The sequence below is a fragment of the Mirounga leonina genome, unplaced genomic scaffold (assembly GCF_011800145.1).
Source record: "Mirounga leonina isolate KUSES-001 unplaced genomic scaffold, KU_Mleo_1.0 Mir_154, whole genome shotgun sequence".
Taxonomy (NCBI): Eukaryota; Metazoa; Chordata; class Mammalia; order Carnivora; family Phocidae; genus Mirounga; species Mirounga leonina.
Window position 1 is genome coordinate 4,039,853 of NW_023270389.1, and position 18,754 is coordinate 4,058,606.

At 43.3% G+C, this 18,754-nt stretch overlaps 2 protein-coding genes across 2 annotated transcripts in view; one reads left to right on the top strand and one right to left on the bottom strand.

Moving 5' to 3' along the window:
- Positions 1–18,754, bottom strand: part of LOC118013960 (olfactory receptor 10J3-like) — a 155,191-nt gene that overhangs the window by 94,263 nt on the left and 42,174 nt on the right. The gene's annotated exons all lie outside the window — the stretch shown is intronic.
- On the top strand, positions 4,162–5,621 carry LOC118013963 (olfactory receptor 10J1-like). The gene is given in 2 exon segments (XM_035009910.1): positions 4,162–4,762; positions 4,765–5,621. Coding segments are annotated over 2 exon segments (912 nt in total). The 5' UTR covers positions 4,162–4,707.

Here is an 18,754-nt window from a genome sequence, read left to right on the forward strand (position 1 = left end):
TCTCAGTTCCTACCCCAGACTCCCTTCCCCTATGCTCTGCCCACTTGCTGGCCTGTCAACCACTCTCATGGTGTCATTCCCACTTTTCTCCTGGTTGCCTTGAGTCACTGCAAGAGTCGCAGGATTCAGAGGTGCAATCTTTGGATGGAGGCTGAATACACACTAACAAGAACATGTACAACTACTTTTGTACCATAATCCATTTGAAAGCACCAATTACTAAATTCATAGAAAAAAATTCTGAAAAAGAGAACTATCGATAGATACAAACAGTACAACTATATTTTTTGACTATTATAAAGCTGGAGATCCACAAATACTTTAAAATTAAAAAGGCGTTTTCGCATGTACAAAACTAGAGACCCCAGCTCTGGATGAGAAGGATAAGGTTGGGGTGTGAGATGAGACATACCTTCACTGCTATGGACTGAATCAGGTCCCCCAAATTCATAATGTTGAAGTCCCATCCTCAGTGAGATGGCATTTGGAGATGGAGCCTTTGGGAATTAGGTTTAGAAAAGGTCATTGCGGGGGTGGGGGGGTCATGATGGGACTGGGGCCCCTTAACAAGAGACACCAGAGTTCTCACTCTCTCCACCATATGAAGACAGAGAGAGACCACTATCTGCAATCCAGAAAGCAAGCCCTCACCAGGAACTGAACCTTCTGACACCTTGATCTGGGGTTCTCAGGCTCTAAAACTGTAAGACATAACTGTCTGGTGGTTAACCACTCAGTCTACAGTTATTTTGTTAAGCAGCCCAGGCATGACATTCACGAACAATGTTGACCTCAGCTAAATCTGTGGTGAGCCCTCCTCAGGGTTCTGAAACCCCTGTGACAATTCTAATGCATCATTAGTAGGTCTAGACCAAATTAATCCTAAATTAATGTGAATGGCATGAAGGAGCCGTGGTAAGAGCTACCAGAATCTGGCCCCCAAACAATGTGGTCTGCAGAGGTGAGGGAGTTTACAGCAGGTGTTCCTGACTGTCCGCCAGCTTTGTCTCTGTAGCTACCCCACATGCTCATTTCTGTCTCGTGCCAAAGTCCAGTGAGTTTACTGTCGATGGTAGAGTGTATTCCTCATAACCTCTCATCTGTGAAATGGGAATACTGCAGACTTCAGAGGTCATCTGAAGGACAGAGGCAAACATGTGTTAAAATGTTCAGTAAGTATTAGTTGATTCTGAAGCTCAACCTCTTGTTTTCACCAGGCACCACATTTTTATACCATGTACCCAAGTGCCCATTTCCAAACTCTTCCTAATCTGTCCCAAAGCAAAGGCATCATGAAGCATTGAGCTATTTTGTTCAACTTTCCTCCCTCCCTGTTGGGATCCCATAGCCACCAATCACACCCAGTGGCTGACAATTCACAAGGGTCACTTTGGTCAACTTATCTAGTTCCAATAGGAAGAAATGCTTATTTGCATGTCAGGGAGTTGGCACGAATGAACCTGAGGACTGCAGCTTATGAGATGATTGGTCCTCTCCTCTCCCTTGATCCACACACTCAGTTATAAGGCCTACCGATTCACCTCAAATGTCTCTCATGTCTGTCCGTCCTCCCTGGACCACTGCCACCCTTCTAGATCAATTGCAATTGATCTCTGGTCTGACTGTGCCATCGGCACCCTCGCTCATCTGCTGGACTCTTCTCATCAGTCCCAAACCCCCCCTCCCACAGCTGTCCCATCGATCCCACAGGGAAGCAAAGTCAGCGGACAGGAGGAGGAAGGGGCAGAACAGCTGGTGGTAAAAGCTAGCAGTCCTGAAGGGCCAGTACTAAGGGGCTTTGAAACCCCTGAGCAGGAGGAATCAGTTAAATCACTTGAGAGGCCCTTAAGAGTGGTAAAATCTAAATACTCTAAGACCTTCTGTAGCCTGGTCTTTAGCTACAGAATCTTCTCTGTGATCAACCGGAGTCTAATCTAGGACCACCTCCTCCCTGTCCCCCTTAAATGCGGTATTCACTGCAGTTTACGATCATCGTCTGTCTCCTAAACTCCGGGAGCTTCTCAAAGGCTGAAGCAGCATGGCCTCCATTCCCCACTTCCCAGCAACCAGCCTGGGGCTGGGCCATGCTTGGCACTTGAAGAATGAACAGACACAGATAAGGACACACGTTAAAGGAAGAACGTGCTAATAAGCAAGGGATAAGTTAGCTCACAGGAAGTCTTTGGGGAAAGTAAATTTGGCATTGGGTCTCAACAGGCTAGAAGTTTGCCAGATGGAGAAAGGGATTCATTCTGGGTAAAGAGAAAGAGTATTCAGCGCTCAGCTGTTTCCTGACCCCAAGAGAGGATCCTCAGATCCAAAGAGACTGACTTCCACTTCCAAATACCGGGGAGCAGAAAGGCAGCACGGACGACCCTCCTCAGAGCCACAGCTGTGGTGGTCTACTTTTATTCCAAAGGAGAAAGCCAGATTCTTAAACTGAGCAGGGACCTAAGCTTCCTGACACACAAGTTGATAGGGCTCCCAGCTTGAATTTCCCGTGTCTGTCAACCGGGGATTTCCAAGGCACATCTGTGAAAAACCACAGTGTGCTGACGACGGAGTCTAACAAGTAAAATTCAACCGAATAAGTCCGCTTTGTCTGATGCTGTTTTTTACTTGAAGCAAAAACTCGCCCCCAAGTTCCCAAACTGCTACTCCTGGGACTGGATAAATGAGCCCCTCACATAATGAGGCCCCCAGGTGCCTACTGTCTGCATCCTCCCAGCCTCGGGGGGTGCTCGTGGGATATCTTCAGGGCATGAGCCCCGGGAGCCCCACTGGCCGCTCCTGGGAGGGCATCTTCTCCGGCTGTGAAGGCTTCACACACAAGTGCCATCAGGGATACCTGCAACACGCCAGCCACCCCCATTCCTGTGAGTGTGCATCCGCCGCTGCTCAGCCTCCGCCTGTGACGGGCCCTCCCTCCCTGTCACCCTGCTCGTCCCTGCACCTGCTCACTGGGGCCGCCTCCAGCCCGGCACTCCTGGTGTGACTCAGCACCAGGCAGACAGATGTAAGTACTCTTCAGAGGAGAAAATGAAAAGGGGCTTATCGCCCACGGGCTGGCTTTAACTTATCGTACTTTAATAGCTCTTATCACCATCTCCGTAAGGAAGGTTGTGCTCACTCTTCTTTCCCTTGACTTCCGTGGAAGCATTACAGGCTCCCGAGGGTGGAGGATGCTAGCCAGGTCATAGCAGCCATCCTACTACCTCATGACAGACAGACACCAGCCAGCTCAGAGGTCACTCTAGCCCAGGGGTCCTCAGGAGAAACCCTACTTGGTATTTGGAACAGGACAATTCTTCCTCAGGTGGGACTGTCATATAGATGGCAGGACACTAAGTGTCATTAGTGGTTGGTGGCACCTGTGTTCATCATTAGACCACTCAGGAGCTGTGACCCAGGAGTCATGCCTCCCCATGGCTGGACCGCTGCCTAGATTCTGCCCAGAGGCCTCACAGAAGATCAGTGTCTTCAGCCACATATTTTGGTGTCAAATGATTTTCTCTCTTCGGAGGTATCTTCCGTTGCAGCTTTACTCTTAGTGTTTTAGTGTAAATGATTAACAGCTGGTAGCCAACATCTTCTAAGTAAATTTTTATAAACCTGGAGGTCTCCATGCCTAACCTTCATCACTGATGCGGTTTACTTTATGTGAATAGTCTTTCTGAATATGCATAAGCAAATCGGAATATAATTTAAGTACCCTACAGGAACTTACTGCCTAACGGGACAAAAATGTGAAATATTACATCAACAGGACTGAGCCCCATCCTTCAACACAATGATGCATCTTTAGTCTAACTCTGTTCTTCATATTCAGGGTCTGCTTTAGCTTTAGATGAGAGGCATGAATTTGCTGCATCTTCCCTGGCACAACTGTTTACCTCTGCAGAGAAGCTGTATGCCTACTAAGTTGTATCAGCTATAAATTTGCCTCTGAGTTTAGGGAAGGCGGAGCTGAAGCAGAGTTTACCATGGAACATGAGCCAGTGCTGCAAACCGTTAGCAGCCTTCCATCAGTGGGCAGAGGATGGTGGTCGGTTAAAACCTGCCTTTTTTCCTCCTTGAAAACATGATGAACCTTTCTGAGTCTGCTTTGCTTCTACTTCCTGAAGGATCAGCAAAGGTATGACTCATCATCTTGAAAGGGGAAAAAAAGTCTCCAGTCAATCCTTAAATTGTTTTCAATTCTCTAGTTTATCCATGATCCCGAGCTGGTAAGATGGGCAGATGCGGGACGTGTAAAGTTGCAGGGCGTTTAATCCAGGACAGGGCAGCCCTGGTGGGGAGATGATCTTCCACGTACGTGTGAGAACATCACAGCACAACAGGCGTTGATGTACCGATGGCTGCCTCCATCCTTGAGGGATGGGGAAAGATTTAAATAAGGGGAGAAGAGGAGGAAGGGCATTCCAGATGTCGAGGAGGAAGAGTAGGGTGAAGTGGGAATGTATGTAGTTACGCTGTGGGAATACGACCAAAACAAGATAAGGAATCCGGGATGCGTACGGAGTTGTGATAGATGGCCACAGAGTAAAGGTACTTTAATGAAAGCCAGAGATAAGCCTTAATGCACTGGGAAACGTATCCCCGGGTTTACAGCTGGGAATTTCGATCAGTTTGAGTAAGGTGCTTCAACAGCCTTGCTGAAGTTACGCACCTTCTGTTCTTCCACATTTCAGGCTTAGTAGCCACCCAATGGAGAGAGAGAACCGTACTCTTATCGCGGAGTCTTTTCTCCAGGGTTTCTCCAGCTCACCCTTTTTGCCATGTTCCTGGCGCTGGACGCCTTCACCCCGGCAGGCAACGTCATCATCGTGACCATTATCCGAACTGATCGCCACCTCCACACGCCCAGGTACTTCTTCCTGAGCATGCTGTCCACTTCAGAGACCGTGTACACACTGGTCATTCTCCCAAGGATGCTCTCCAGTCTCGTGGGTATGAACCGATCCATCTCACGGGCAGGCTGTGCCACCCAGATGTTCTTTTTTGTAACCTTTGGCATCACTAACTGCTTCCTGCTCACGGCCATGGGCTACGACCGCTACGTGGCCATCTGCAACCCCCTGAGATACTCAGTTATTATGAACAAGAGAGAGTGTGTCCAGCTGGTGGGGGGTGCCTGCAGCATTGGGCTGACTGTAGCTATGACACAAGTGACATCTGTGTTCAGGTTACCTTTCTGTGCCACAAAGGTGGCCCACTTCTTCTGTGACATCCGACCCGTGATGAAGCTCTCCTGCATCGACACCACAGTCAATGAGATCCTGACTGTGACCATCAGTGTGCTGGTGATCCTGGTTCCCATGGGGCTGGTCTTCATCTCCTACGTCCTCATCATCTCCACCATCCTCAAGATCGCCTCTGCCCAGGGCCGGAAGAAGGCCTTCGCCACCTGTGCCTCCCACCTCACGGTGGTCATCGTCCACTATGGCTGTGCCTCCATTGCCTACCTCAAGCCCAAGTCCGAAGAGACCAGGGATCAGGATCAGCTGATCTCAGTGACCTACACCGTCATCACCCCCCTGCTGAACCCCGTGGTGTACACCCTGAGGAACAAGGAGGTCAAGGATGCTCTGCTCCGGGCCACTGGCAGGAAGCTTTCCTGACAAGATGGAAAACATTCTCCTGAGGCTCTTAGCATCTACTCTCAGCAGGATTAGGAGTAGAGCCATGTGCCCTTGACTCCCAAAGACCTGCCCCACAAGGAGGCAAAAGAACAGCAACAGCATCCAACTGTGAGTCTGAAAACTTTAAAGCCCCTGAACAAAGCATTAGCCCTGGTTTTGTGGGTAAATAGACAAACTAGGACAGGAATTGCCTGGAGAACAGATCAGGAGATAGTGAAAAATCCTGGGCCCACACTGACTTTTTGGTTTCTAATGAAGACAACAGAGTGGAAAAAGCAGAATCCACAGTAAGCATTTTTCCCTACAATTCCTTCCTACTTAAGAACATGAGGATTTCTCAAACTGGACCCTATTAGAATCTGTTCATACATGATATGTCAAGTAATAAGTGACCGTAAGGATAGGGAGAGTGGCCTCTGGATGGTATAGCAAGGGAAAATAGATTTCCTCCCTTGGCTGCTTTAATTTATCCTAGTTTCTAGCAAAACAGCTTATTAAAGATGGTGATTGACTATAGACAGTTTAATCAGAGATCCTTGCAATTCCAGATCTTGTCAGTCTTAAGGGCACATTCAAAGATCCTCCTGGGTCAGTTCAGCTGTTGTTAATTCAGACAGCATAACGGGTAATGGCAATGAAGGGGCTGTGTCCTGCATTCTGGGGAAGACTGATGGAAAAAACCCCATTGGCCTGGCTTCAAGAAGCTCAAACTCTAATGGCAGAGACAAACATTTAAAAGTATGGTTCCAACTTTTTTGAAATAGGTTGTATCATACAAAAGATGGCAGGAGGATGGGAGGACGGGAAGGAGAGAACGTGTTGGAGATGTCAGGGAAGTCTCGGAGATGGGGACCTGCAACGTGAACTGGCTTTAGAACCTTTGTAAGAGTGCCTGATGAGCGATTTGTTGGAGAAAAAGAATCTATTCACAGGACCAGAAGGGTAGGCTGGGGTCAGATTGTGAGGGTTTTGTGCACCAAACTAAGAAATTTTAGCTTTAACTTTTAAAAACAATGGAAATCACCCAAGATTCAGGAAAACTAGGATTCAGTATAGGAGGCATCTGTGTGAATCATTGGCATCCTTGTCCTTACACAGCTCCACTGAGATGTGTATGAATTTTTATGGATCTCTAGACTCTAAGCCAGGAAAATTGGGGGAAGTGGGATATGAGTAGAGTATTTGGAGGTAATACACAGAAATAACTATGTACGTGTGATGAAGTTGAATCAGACAGTCAGAGCACAGAGCAGAGGCTGATCAAGGAGTATCATGCAGATTTAGAGTTTAAGGCTCCAGTGAGTACCCAGGGAAGGAAAACAAGGGCCTGCTGTTGAGTCAATGACTAGGCTAGACCTCAGACATGGGGCACCATGGCCCCAGGACACACCTTCCACCAGAATTCAAGGGTGGGCACATTACTCAGAAAAGCCTTCAAAAGACCATACAGAAACCTGTACAGCACATGTGTCTGCCCTCCAGACCACACAGAACTACCAGGCCTCTCTCAGGATTAAGAGAAGCAATGACAGAAATCAAACTCTATGTAAGGTTCTCTAGAATCTACAGTGGCTCCGAGTAATTAGGAGAAGTCCTTAACTGCCAAAGGAAAGAACAGAATGATTAAAAGCAACGCCATGCAGGCAAAGGGCTTGCCAGTCATTCGACCACCACTCACGGAGTCACTGCTCTATGCCGCATTCTGTGCTAGACGTGGGACAGATCAACAGAAGCCCTGCACTTCCCTGAAGGGAGCTCCCAGTCTTGCAGGGCAGATGGATTTATGCGGAACTCACCACAGTGCAATATAATGGAGAAACAAAGTGTGCTTAACATTTAACGACAAACACTGAAGCCTTGGGATATTATTTTGTGATCTACATAAAGTTCTATCTCCTTGGGCAGAGGAAAGAGCCCTGCAAGCTGAACTGCAGCAGTTCAGCGAAATAAATGTGTGTTGTCTGGGTACTAGGCTTTTGTTGCGAATGTGTGGGGCTGTCTCTGGGGGCCAAGGGCTGCACAGCTCTGGCCTGGCATCACTCAGAACACCTGATCACCATGGACACCTGGCACGTGGATCACCCAGGTTTTTCAGGAATCTTGTCTAAAAGGAACAGCTTCACAATGAGACATCATGAAGTCGGAAGTTTCAACAGCCCTTCTCACCTCATGGAGGAACTGGCCACAGAACTTTCTCTGACCTACTCAACGGTCCCAACACTCACAGAATATTTGGCTGCATTCACCACCCAAGAGGAATCCTTCTGGTTCTCTGGGATTATTGGTCACTGTTCACTCTCTGTATCATGCTATAGCAAACACCTCTTCCATAAGAAGGTCTCTTGCGATCAGACACTTTCCCAACCATTATTCTCACTCGGTTCTTAGAACGACCCTAGGAAGGAGGCAGGGAGATGAGGCTCTCTGCTGTACAAATAAGGCTAAATTTGAAAAAGGGGTGAAAACAGAACTTGAGTTTGTACCAGCTGGCAGACATTTTCTGTTTACCCAGAGTGTAACATCACCCAAGGGCAATTCACAGTACAGATAGGGATGTGCTAGAGAATTCCCTAGAGCCTCAGATTTCCCAAATAAAATGAGACCTTGTCCCTGGAGCTTTTTTCAGAGAACAGAATTTGTGTCCTGTTGGAAGCGCCATGTGGGCCTCACCCTAGCCAATCAATAGGCACCCCAGAGGAAGAGTGTCTCTAGCAGAAGTTCAAGTTGCCAGAGGTCTGAGAAGGAGGGAAGATTGCAGAGAGGAAGCACAGGGAATTTTTTTAGGACAGTGAAACTCTTCTGCATGATACTATGATGGTGGATACGACACTATGCATTTGTCAAAACCCACAGAATTCTGCAGTAGAGTGAACCTTAACGTATGCAAATGAAAGAAGAATCATTTTAGGAGATTGAGATCCCAGAATAGAATGCAGGCTGAAGCAGAAGAATGTAACTGTATCACAAACACACAAAACAAGCCCACTGAAGGGGGAAAGGGAAAGATGATGACCACAAGAACACTGAAAATGAGCAAAGTCTATGAAGACTAAAAGCAAAAGGAACTACATGTAAGCACCATCTTCTGTTTTTTAAAGTTGTTACCCACAGGGTTCCAGGTTAACAATCCTTCCAGTGCTATAAAGGTATACTGGAACTGAACCATATGAAAATGGATAGCAGATGGTGGAAACCAGGTTTTCCTTGGTTCGTGTGGGATGTTACAGACAAGCAAGAGGAGACGACTAGAAATTATCTCTGTGGTAATGGATTATAGAACCGTAGATCTTGGTTTTACTAATATCATTCTCCAATAAAAGGATCTAGGAATCTTGGACAAATGGCTATCCTAGAACTAGGACAGGAAATATACAAGACGAGCCTGAAGCATTTTATAGGGCCTAAAAGAAAGAATGTGGTCAAACAACTCAACAGTTTAGGGATGGCTAATGGGACACAGTAGCCAATGCTGGGACAATGTGAGCAACTAAGTAGTACCAGATTATACACCAAAAGATAAAATATATACAAGTCCATACTGATGTGATAGAAATACATGGGGGAGAGAAGACAAATCTTCTGGCAAGAATTCCAAATAATGTTTATACTCCTCTCTCAAGGAGGTAGAGCATAATTATTAAGAGAAACCTGCACTGCACATGGTGACATCCTTCCAAAGGGTAAGGTGGGGAGGTGGGATATAAAGAGTAACTTATTTCAGAAACCTGTAAAACCACCTTATCCAGGTACTCAAAATTAACATCAACAGTGAGAAGTTCTCTTTGTAGTCTTCCTCCCCAAATCTATAATCCCTGGTACTTTTTTCTCTGAAGTCTATTTTACCTGCTATTAATATAGTCAGTCCTACTTTGTTTTGATGTTTACATGAGGGTTATTTTCTATCCTTTTATTTTCTACCAGCCAATATCATAGTAAAGTTAGTTTCTTGTGGAGAGTATATAGTTGGGTCATGTTATTAAATCCACTCTCCCAATCTGTTTTAAGGGGACCTATTTAGACCACTTCATGTAATTATTGACATGTCAGGATGCAAGTACACTATATTTTTTTGTTTTTCTTTTTCATGCTTTCCTGTGGGTTATTTGAACATATTTTAGGGTTACGTTTTGGTTTTTCTTTTCTTTTCTTTTTTTTTTTTTTTTTTTTAAGATTTTTAGAAAGCGCGAGAGAGAGAGAGCACACAGTCATGAATATGGGGGGGAGGGGCAAAGGGAGAACGAGAGAACCTCAAGCAGACTCCGTGCTGAGCTCTGACCCCAATGTGGGGCTCCATCACACGACCTGAGCCTTTCAAAAGCAAGAATCAGACACCTAAACAACTGAGCCACCCAGGCACCCCTTTCCATAGCATTTTGAGCAGATCCCTTCATATAGCTTTTCTAGTGGCTGCTTATTTGGGTCAATAACCAGGAATGGGGTACTAGGTCATAGGATAAGTGTGTGTTTAACTTTTTAGGAAACGGTCAAACTGTTTTCCAGAATGGCTCTACCAATGTGCTTTCCCAATATGAAAATCCCTGTGGCTCTGCCTCCTTGTAAGCTGTTGCTATTGTCAGCACTTTTTATTTTAGCCATTCTGATAGGTATATGGTTATACTACAGTGTTTTGACTTTATATTTATCTAATGGCGAACAAGGTTGAACAGCATTTCATGTGTTTATCATCCTTATATCTTTTTGGTGATATGTCTGATCAAATATTGTGCCATTTTTAACTGGCTTGTCTTCCTGCTCTTAAATGTTCAGAATTCTTTATATATTCTGGATACAAGTCTATTGTCAGATAAGTTATCTGCAAATATTTCATGCCAGTCTGTTGCTTATTTCACAAAGATTTTTAAATTCTGAAGTTCAATTTATCGATTTTATCTTTAATGATTATGTTTTTGTATCGTATCTGAAAACCTGCTGCCTAACTCCAGTTCATGACGATTTTCTCCTAAAAGTTTCATAGTTTTAGGTTTTACACAGACACATCTAGGATACATTTATTTTTGTGTAAGATGGAAGGTTTAGGTCGAGGTTCATTTTTTTACAAATGGATATCCAATTATTACAATTTCCTCTTTTGAAAAGATTATCCTTTCTGCACTGAATCGCTTTGGCACCTTTGTCAAAAGTCAATTCTATCATTTGTGTACTATTGACCATTCCCGTTCAGGAACAGAACACGCCTCCAAGATCTAACCTGCTATGCACAAAAGCACACACACCACCACCAATTTCTGTGTATTGCTTCCTAGTGTCATTTAGTTCAATTATGTCTAGGAATTTTGGCAATAGGCCCTGTGCTGACTTGCACTGTGTTCTTGCAGTCTCCAGAATGGAGAAACTTCCCCAACCTGCACTGCTCCCTATTACCTGACAGCAGAGGTAGACTTGTTTATGCGTAACGGTGCCCATGAAACCAGCCTGTCCTGCAGCCCCTCTTCCAGACACCACACTAGGAAACAGAAAACATGCCTCTCCAACCTCCTTCACCCTCCTCTCTCCCTATATGAATCCCTTCACAGAAGTTCTATCACATACAAAATACCTTATGTAAATGGATTCCTATAGGCCTGACCCTGACATGTCTGAATCCCAGTGGAAACACGACTGAGCCTTAAATGGAGACCCTTACACCACATTCAAACTATTTTTCCGTGTTTTCACAATGTCATCAATAATGAGATGACTGGAACCTGAACCAAAATGATGAGAGCATGAATGGAGGAAAAAATGTTACATATGACATGAGTATTACAAAGAATAAATTGGGCTCTGTTCCCAGATTCAATATGGAGCTTGAAGAGAATAGAATGCAAAATCATTCTTCTCATTCTCAGTGGAAAAAGCATGAGGTGATTCATAAAAAATATGAAATATGGGTGAGTTCAGTTGTAAACATGATGAATTTGAGTTGCTTATGAAGACTAAGTGGAACCACTCAGCAGAAGGCTGGAAATGTAGGTGAGAACCTCTGAGAATAGGGAATGGGGAGCCATCCATAGAAGGTGAAGAGTCAAGCTGTGAGAATAAAGGCTTTTTCTGAGGGAGAGGTCACACAGAGAGAAATGGAAGACTGAGGACTGAGACTTGAAATTAATGAGCAACATTCAAGTGGCTGATTGAAGACCAGGTGGCAAAAGGGGTCCATGTCAACTAGAAAAGGGCTCATTGAGAAGAAGCAAAGAGCTTTCCTCTGCTGCAGGCATTACATTAATTTCAGTTTTAATGTAGGCAGTTTTTCATTTCCTATTAGTGTTGTTTTGTGTATTTACTCTGCTGGCTGATGCTCAGTAGCCTCACTACATCCCTTAGCCCGGCTTTCTCCTCTTCAGGAAGAACGAATGAACCTTCTGGTATCTGTGGCCTGAGAAAGCCAGACGACAAACTCTACACGGACACCAATAATAGAATATCCTGTAATAATCATTTCCAGTGTTACCCTTTCGGAAAAGATCATCCCTACTTTCAGCATATTGCTACCAGATATTTTGTGATTCTTTGCATCTACACACAACTGTTCCTTTTAAAACAATCCAGCAGATTCCATATATTCAAGGATCCCACAGATCATAACACAAGGTTTTCAAAGTATTTTAGTTGCTCAATTCTAACGTAATATATGCCCATTCTGGGAAAACACAATATAAAATACATAAAGAAGAATATAGGAGTGATTTTAAAAGTTCAACTGGACATTCTAGTAAAGCACATTTCTTCTAGGCTTTTTTACATTACTAAGATTATTTTATATAAAGAGTCACACTTTGCTTTTTCACTTAATATAGTAAAAGATTTTCTCTATACTATCACAGACTCTTCATAAGGATAATATTTAAAAGCGTCATAATATACCATCATATAGATGTTCACTATTTTCTTCAGTCATTAGCTTTTAGCATTTTGGATTGCCACCTCATTTTCTTCAGTACAAAAAAAAAATTTAAGAAAACGTGGCTTCTATTTTTTTTTAAATAATCCATTTTGGCTCATCCTCCTATGAAACGGATTTAATATGAATACCAATTTCCGTTAAATGCTAAAACAGGGTGTTCTTGGATGCCCTGACGTGCAGGTCCTCTCTGCATGTGAAATCCCCACAGTGCACACAAATGGTCCAATGATTTTTTTTTTTCCAGGTAATGAATGTGAACCTAAAGTTAATCCTCCTCCTTCAGTGCATTAACCCCAACTCTCTCTTCTAATAACACTATTTCCTTTCCCTTAAAAAAATCATTCTAATTACTTTCAATCATTTTGTGCCTTAACATTCACTGGGCTTTGGTTATGTATCCCAACAAGGAGAAAGAACATCTGTCTTTCTTATAATCAAGTCTCCAGATCCATATACCTGTTGCTACAAGATACTATCTTAAGGCGTTTCTGCTGTTTTCTCCTGGGACTGGATTCTCAGGAACTGTGCACAATGGGGCTTGGGTATGTGGCCGATAGTTATGATCAAGGACTAAAAATTTGTTGACAGTTTATGAAAAATTTTGCAACCAAAGTAATTTAAAATATGTAATATGAGGACATAGTTTCAAAACAGAGCTATAGAGGGTTTTCTCTAGAAACAACTTCTCCTGTGTCTCCTCATACCTGATTAGAGTTTACTTTTGCTGCCTCATTCCTTACCCCTTTGTACCTCCGAAGTTATAGTGCAGATATGCAATTTGTCCCTTTTGTGGAATCACTGAGCTAGAAGAGACATGGAAATGATCTAGTACCTCATTTTATAAATTAGGTAACAGAGTCTGGAAAATTTTAAGGGACTTGTCCAACAACATGAAGCTAGCCAGTCCATGCCTGATTTGAAATTAGTACATTTTCCAATACTATCCTGTATCATAAAGATGGATAATTGAAAGTTAGCTAAAAATATATCTGTCCAGAAAAGGTAAATCACTCAGTGGGAAAATGTGGGATGACTTTAGGCTTTAATTTTAAATTCTGTTGAAAGTACAAATGCAAAAGATGAATAGGACAGTAAGAGTTGGAACAAAGTCTGACTCATGATTCATCTGCCCTGCCCCCAGCCATGGTGATGGGATGGAAGGAGGGATCTTGATCCTGACTTACCACTTCAATCACAGTGAATATGTTAATAATCTTGCCCTTCCCAGCAACCTTCTTGTACTGCATACTTGCAAGGGTTACAGGTTAAGGCATTTTTGTCAAGCTGTAGAAAATTTATACATATTTTTCTCTTACCCCAGGATATAACTTCTAATATATTTTCAGAATCACTGATTCTTTAAGTGATTCTTCCCAAAACAAATGACATCTTCCCCAAGGTGACTTTTTCTCATTATTTACATAAATATCTGGAACTTTAAAATGTCAGCTTGTCTTACTAAAGAAACAGAAAAACAAAAGGGAAAAATCTAAGTTTTGCTTTTCTGGGCATACAACTACATGAGTCAGTACATGTTTAAAAACAAGATACCTCTAGGTCTCCCGGTGTGATTAAGTACCAAGTACCATGTTTTACAAAAACTGGATCACCACTAAGTATCTATGGAAAGAAATATGGAAAGGAGGTGAAAAGGAAGGACAGGAGAAAGGAGAAAATATTTGATCTATAGACAAAGATGGGGGAGAGAACCAGTATAATTGAAAGCTAACCATGTGTTGGACATTTGACTTATAGTCTTATTTTGTCCTAACAAATAAAATAGAAATTTTATCTGTACTTAGCTATTGAGGGAAATGAAGCTCAAAGTTCATATACGGTTAAGGGACCATGGAGAGAGATTCAAACTGCTGCCCCTACACAGTGTTCCCTGTCTTCAAGACCATATTTTGCTTGGATTCCTCAAACAGCTTCCTAAGACATCTCCTTGCTTCACTCCTGTACCATCCAACAGTCAGCAGTCAGCAACCAGAGCCTTTATGCAAGGCAGATCAGACCTCCACCATCCCGATTCAATTATCCTGGCAGCTTCCCTCTGCAGTTAGAATAAAGGGCCAGTGTCTTCTCCAGGTCTGCAAAGACCTACATTACCTGCATCTCCAACTGCTAGTTCTCCCTCTCACTCACCCCCCTCCAGCCATACTCCTTCCTTCTAAGAATACAAAGCGTGAACCCAGCTTTGGGTCTTTCATCTTGCTATGCCCCCGCCTGGGATGCTCTTTCCCTTAGATATGAGGACGTCAAATCATGCCCTATGGGCCAAATTCAACTCCGCTACCCCTGCCTGTTTTTATCAAGTTTTATTGGTACACACCACACCCGTTTCTCTTCCCTACTGCTGCGCTCACACTGTAATGACATAGTTGAAAAGTTAAGACAGAGACTACACAGGTTTCAAAGACGAAAATATTTACTATCTGATCTTTTTCAGAAAAAAAAAAAAAAAGTGTCAGATTCCTGCCCTATATTAGGCCTGGTTGGTTCTATCTGGTCACTCAGAAGCGGTTTCCATCTCAAATGTCACTTCCAAAGAGTGGCCTTTCCTGACCACCCAGTCAGTGGAAGGCAGCTCCTTGCCATAGATCCTATCATCTGTATTTTGTCCTTATCACACTTCTTTTACTCATTTATTCCTTGTTTCTTACCTAACTCCTCTCTTTAGAAGATGCATTCCAGCAGAGCTGTGACATTCCAAGTGTTGCTTACAACATTTGCTAGTTATCAGCGAAGAAATCCCTGATGAATATTTGTAATAAATGAATACATGATGGAAGCCTTGGTTTTTATTATTTCAGAACTCAATATTTTTCACTATCTTATATTTTCTAAGAAAAGCACGTTCCGGCCATAGGAAAGAACAATGTATAATTAAGCACATTTTGCTCAATTCTGCAGATCTATTTCAGACTCAGTAGAGACAGACATCACACCGCCCTCAGGAAAACCATAAAGTCTACGAAATGCAGAGTACACTCTAACTTAATTGGCAGTGCCACACCACAGACCTATCTGCAATAACGAGGCAAAAACATCTGGAAGGTTTCCATGAGGAGAGAAGCTTGTTCTGGGAGAGTCCTAGGAAACACTTTGAAGTAAGCAGTTTGTCTTTTGAGCTCAGCAACTTTGTTTTTCTCCTTTCAGCATCCCCTCCTTCTAGTGATGCAATCTGTCCTCCTGCTGACTAATCCTGGTGCATCCAAGACACCCAGTTCCAAGCCCACAAGCAAGACAGCCACCATGCTCCTGACATTCTTTTCAAGTTTACTCATTTTGAGGCCCATTCAAGACTTCCTTCTGCTACTCAAAGTTGACAGTAATACACTGATCAGGTAAACAAGGAGCTGGGGGTAAGTCAGCTCATGTGTTGCACCTCCCTGAGTCCTAGAAAGCCATTGTCTTTGTCTTCATTTAGAAGGTCATTAAGGACAAGATGTTTCAAAGCCTTCAGTAAGCCAACTTACTAACTTTACCTCCAGTGTGTCTCTGAATGCATAATATACTATCAAGCAATTCTTGCTTGGGATCCAAATGGCTCTAACTGGGAGATCTGCAATCAATTTACAAATCTGTTAAGTGAGGGCATAGGATTAATGATCTCCAGGTCCCTTAGGTTACAAGGACCTATGCTTCTAGGATGTCCATCAGAGACTTCGGGGCAGTGCAGAAGTATATGGTGCATGGACACGGAGGTCACATCGATGGGAGTCACAGTGTTGTACGGTTTGTGGAAAACCCCTTAACTTCTCACAGCCTCAGTTGCCTGGGACAATATGGCAACAATGTCCATCTCTTGTGTGGTTATGAGAATCAGAACATGCTAACATCATATAAAACACCTGCAACTGTCCTTGGCTAATAAATGGAAACTATTTTCATTATTATTTTTCTAATAGGCTCTAGCCTCAATACATTTATGAAAGACCTTGGTTATATTTTTATGAAATTTTTATCTTAGGAGGTGAGACACACTAGAATTTCAGGGAACTGGAAAAACTGGGGAGGGCTGATCATGAGCCAACAAGGACTAGGTCACAGACCAGAGTTCGGGGGCTGACAGAACACAGCCCCACAAGTGGCCTATTTTTGACCTTAAATCAAGAAGCCGCTTCTCAGAGAAAGAGTATTAAGGATCCCAGGGGGAGTTTAAGTTAGAAAGAGGAGCCAGCTTTTGTCCCTGAACTGATGGACTCCTGATGAGGTAACAATCGGTCCTGGTCTCACCACAGGCAGGTGCAAGCTGCAGTGGGCTTTACCGGCCCAGATGCGGCTACAGAAAGGCTATCTTACACTAAGGAGACTTGGGACTTGGTAAAGCTCCTTATTATATTTACCAAATTTCTTAGCATCGAAAACCTTTACTTTTAAAACTTACCCAATTTATTCTGTGTAATGAAATGAATAAAATCACATTCCCGAAAATTCCTCTTAGGGAGACTTTGTATTTATTCAAAAGAAATTACTTTCTTTAGCGTATGAGACCCTAAGGAAATTCTCAAGTAACACAATACAGCAATTAAATTGTTCTGCCTAATAAAAGGATGAGAAACTCTAATGGGGGAGAGTCCTGGGGAGGGAGAAAGGACAGGAGGCAGAAAGATGGTGAGGAGTGGGTACCGGTGTGGGAAGGAGGGAGAGACAGAACCCCTACTGACTGGCAGGGAAGGGACTCAGGAAAAGATTAAAGATGTCTAATTGGGGGGGGGGGGTCATTTGCTGTGAGTGTGCAATTCCAATCCCTCCCTCCGATTTCCCTAAGAGATCTGCAAGCATGCTATCTGTGCTGTTCCTTGTGCTTGTGCACATTGTTTTGTGGGGCAGAAGCAGCACTGAGTTCTGTGTTCAAGTTAGTCCAGGGAGAACACAATGTTCCAGGGAATAACTTGGAACACAGTGGGAATGGGGGAGAAAGAGCTAACATCCGAGGCAGACACAGTTCTATTTCTTTCCTATGTCTCATAATATTTTTAATGAAGTTTTTAAAGATTACCTCATCCATACTGTTATATGGAAAATTAAGACCAGAGAGACAGAACTTAAGTGTGGTAGGAAGACCCTCCCCCAGGGTGGGGGACACACACACTCAGAAGACCGAGTCCAGGAAGCAAGTCTGCCGTCTGCAGGCCTCCCAGCAGAACACCCCCGCAGGGACCTGCCCAGCTCACACCGTGGAGAATTTTAGATGGTCTTCATCTGAGGCACTGCTGTCCAAAAGAAATATGTGAGCCACATAATGTAATTTTAGTTTTTTGAACAGCCAAATTAAAAATTGTAAAAATAAAGACTTAATTTTAATGATATCTTTTATTTAACCCAATCTCCCTAAAATATTACATCACCACGTAATCAGCACAAAAGTTATTAATGAGGTACTCTACATTTTTTATGCTAAGTCTTCAAAATCTACTATGTATTTTATACTCAAAACACAGCTCAATCCAGACCGGCCCTATTTCAGCTGCTCAACAGCCACACGTGCCTGGAGACCACCGTCCAGACAGCACGGATTTCAGAGGTGAGTCCCATATGGTTACAACTGGACAAGAAGAGGGAATTCCCAACAGGATCTATGGACAGACTGACCGTTAATCCACATGTACAATATTAATCGTATAGCACTTGACTATGGGAAACTTATTCTTAAATTATGAATACATGCCAAAACTGCTAGAACTCATACAGGAATTCAGTAAAGTGGCAGGATATAAAATCAATGCACAGAAGTCAGTGGCATTCCTATACACCAACAACAAGACAGAAGAAAGAGAAATTAAGGAGTCGATCCCATTTACAATTGCACCCAAAACCATAAGATACCTAGGAATAAATCTAACCAAAGAGACAAAGGATCTGTACTCAGAAAACTATAAAATACTCATGAAAGAAATTGAGGAAGACACAAAGAAATGGAAAAATGTTCCATGCTCATGGATTGGAAGAATAAATATTGTGAAGATGTCAATGCTACCTAGAGCAATCTACACATTCAATGCAATCCCTATCAAAATACCATCCACTTTTTTCAAAGAAATGGAACAAATAATCCTAAAATTTGTATGGAACCAGAAAAGACCCCGCATAGCCAGAGGAATGTTGAAAAAGAAAAGCAAAGCCGGCGGCATCACAATTCCGGACTTCAAGCTCTATTACAAAGCTGTCATCATCAAGACAGCATGGTACTGGCACAAAAACA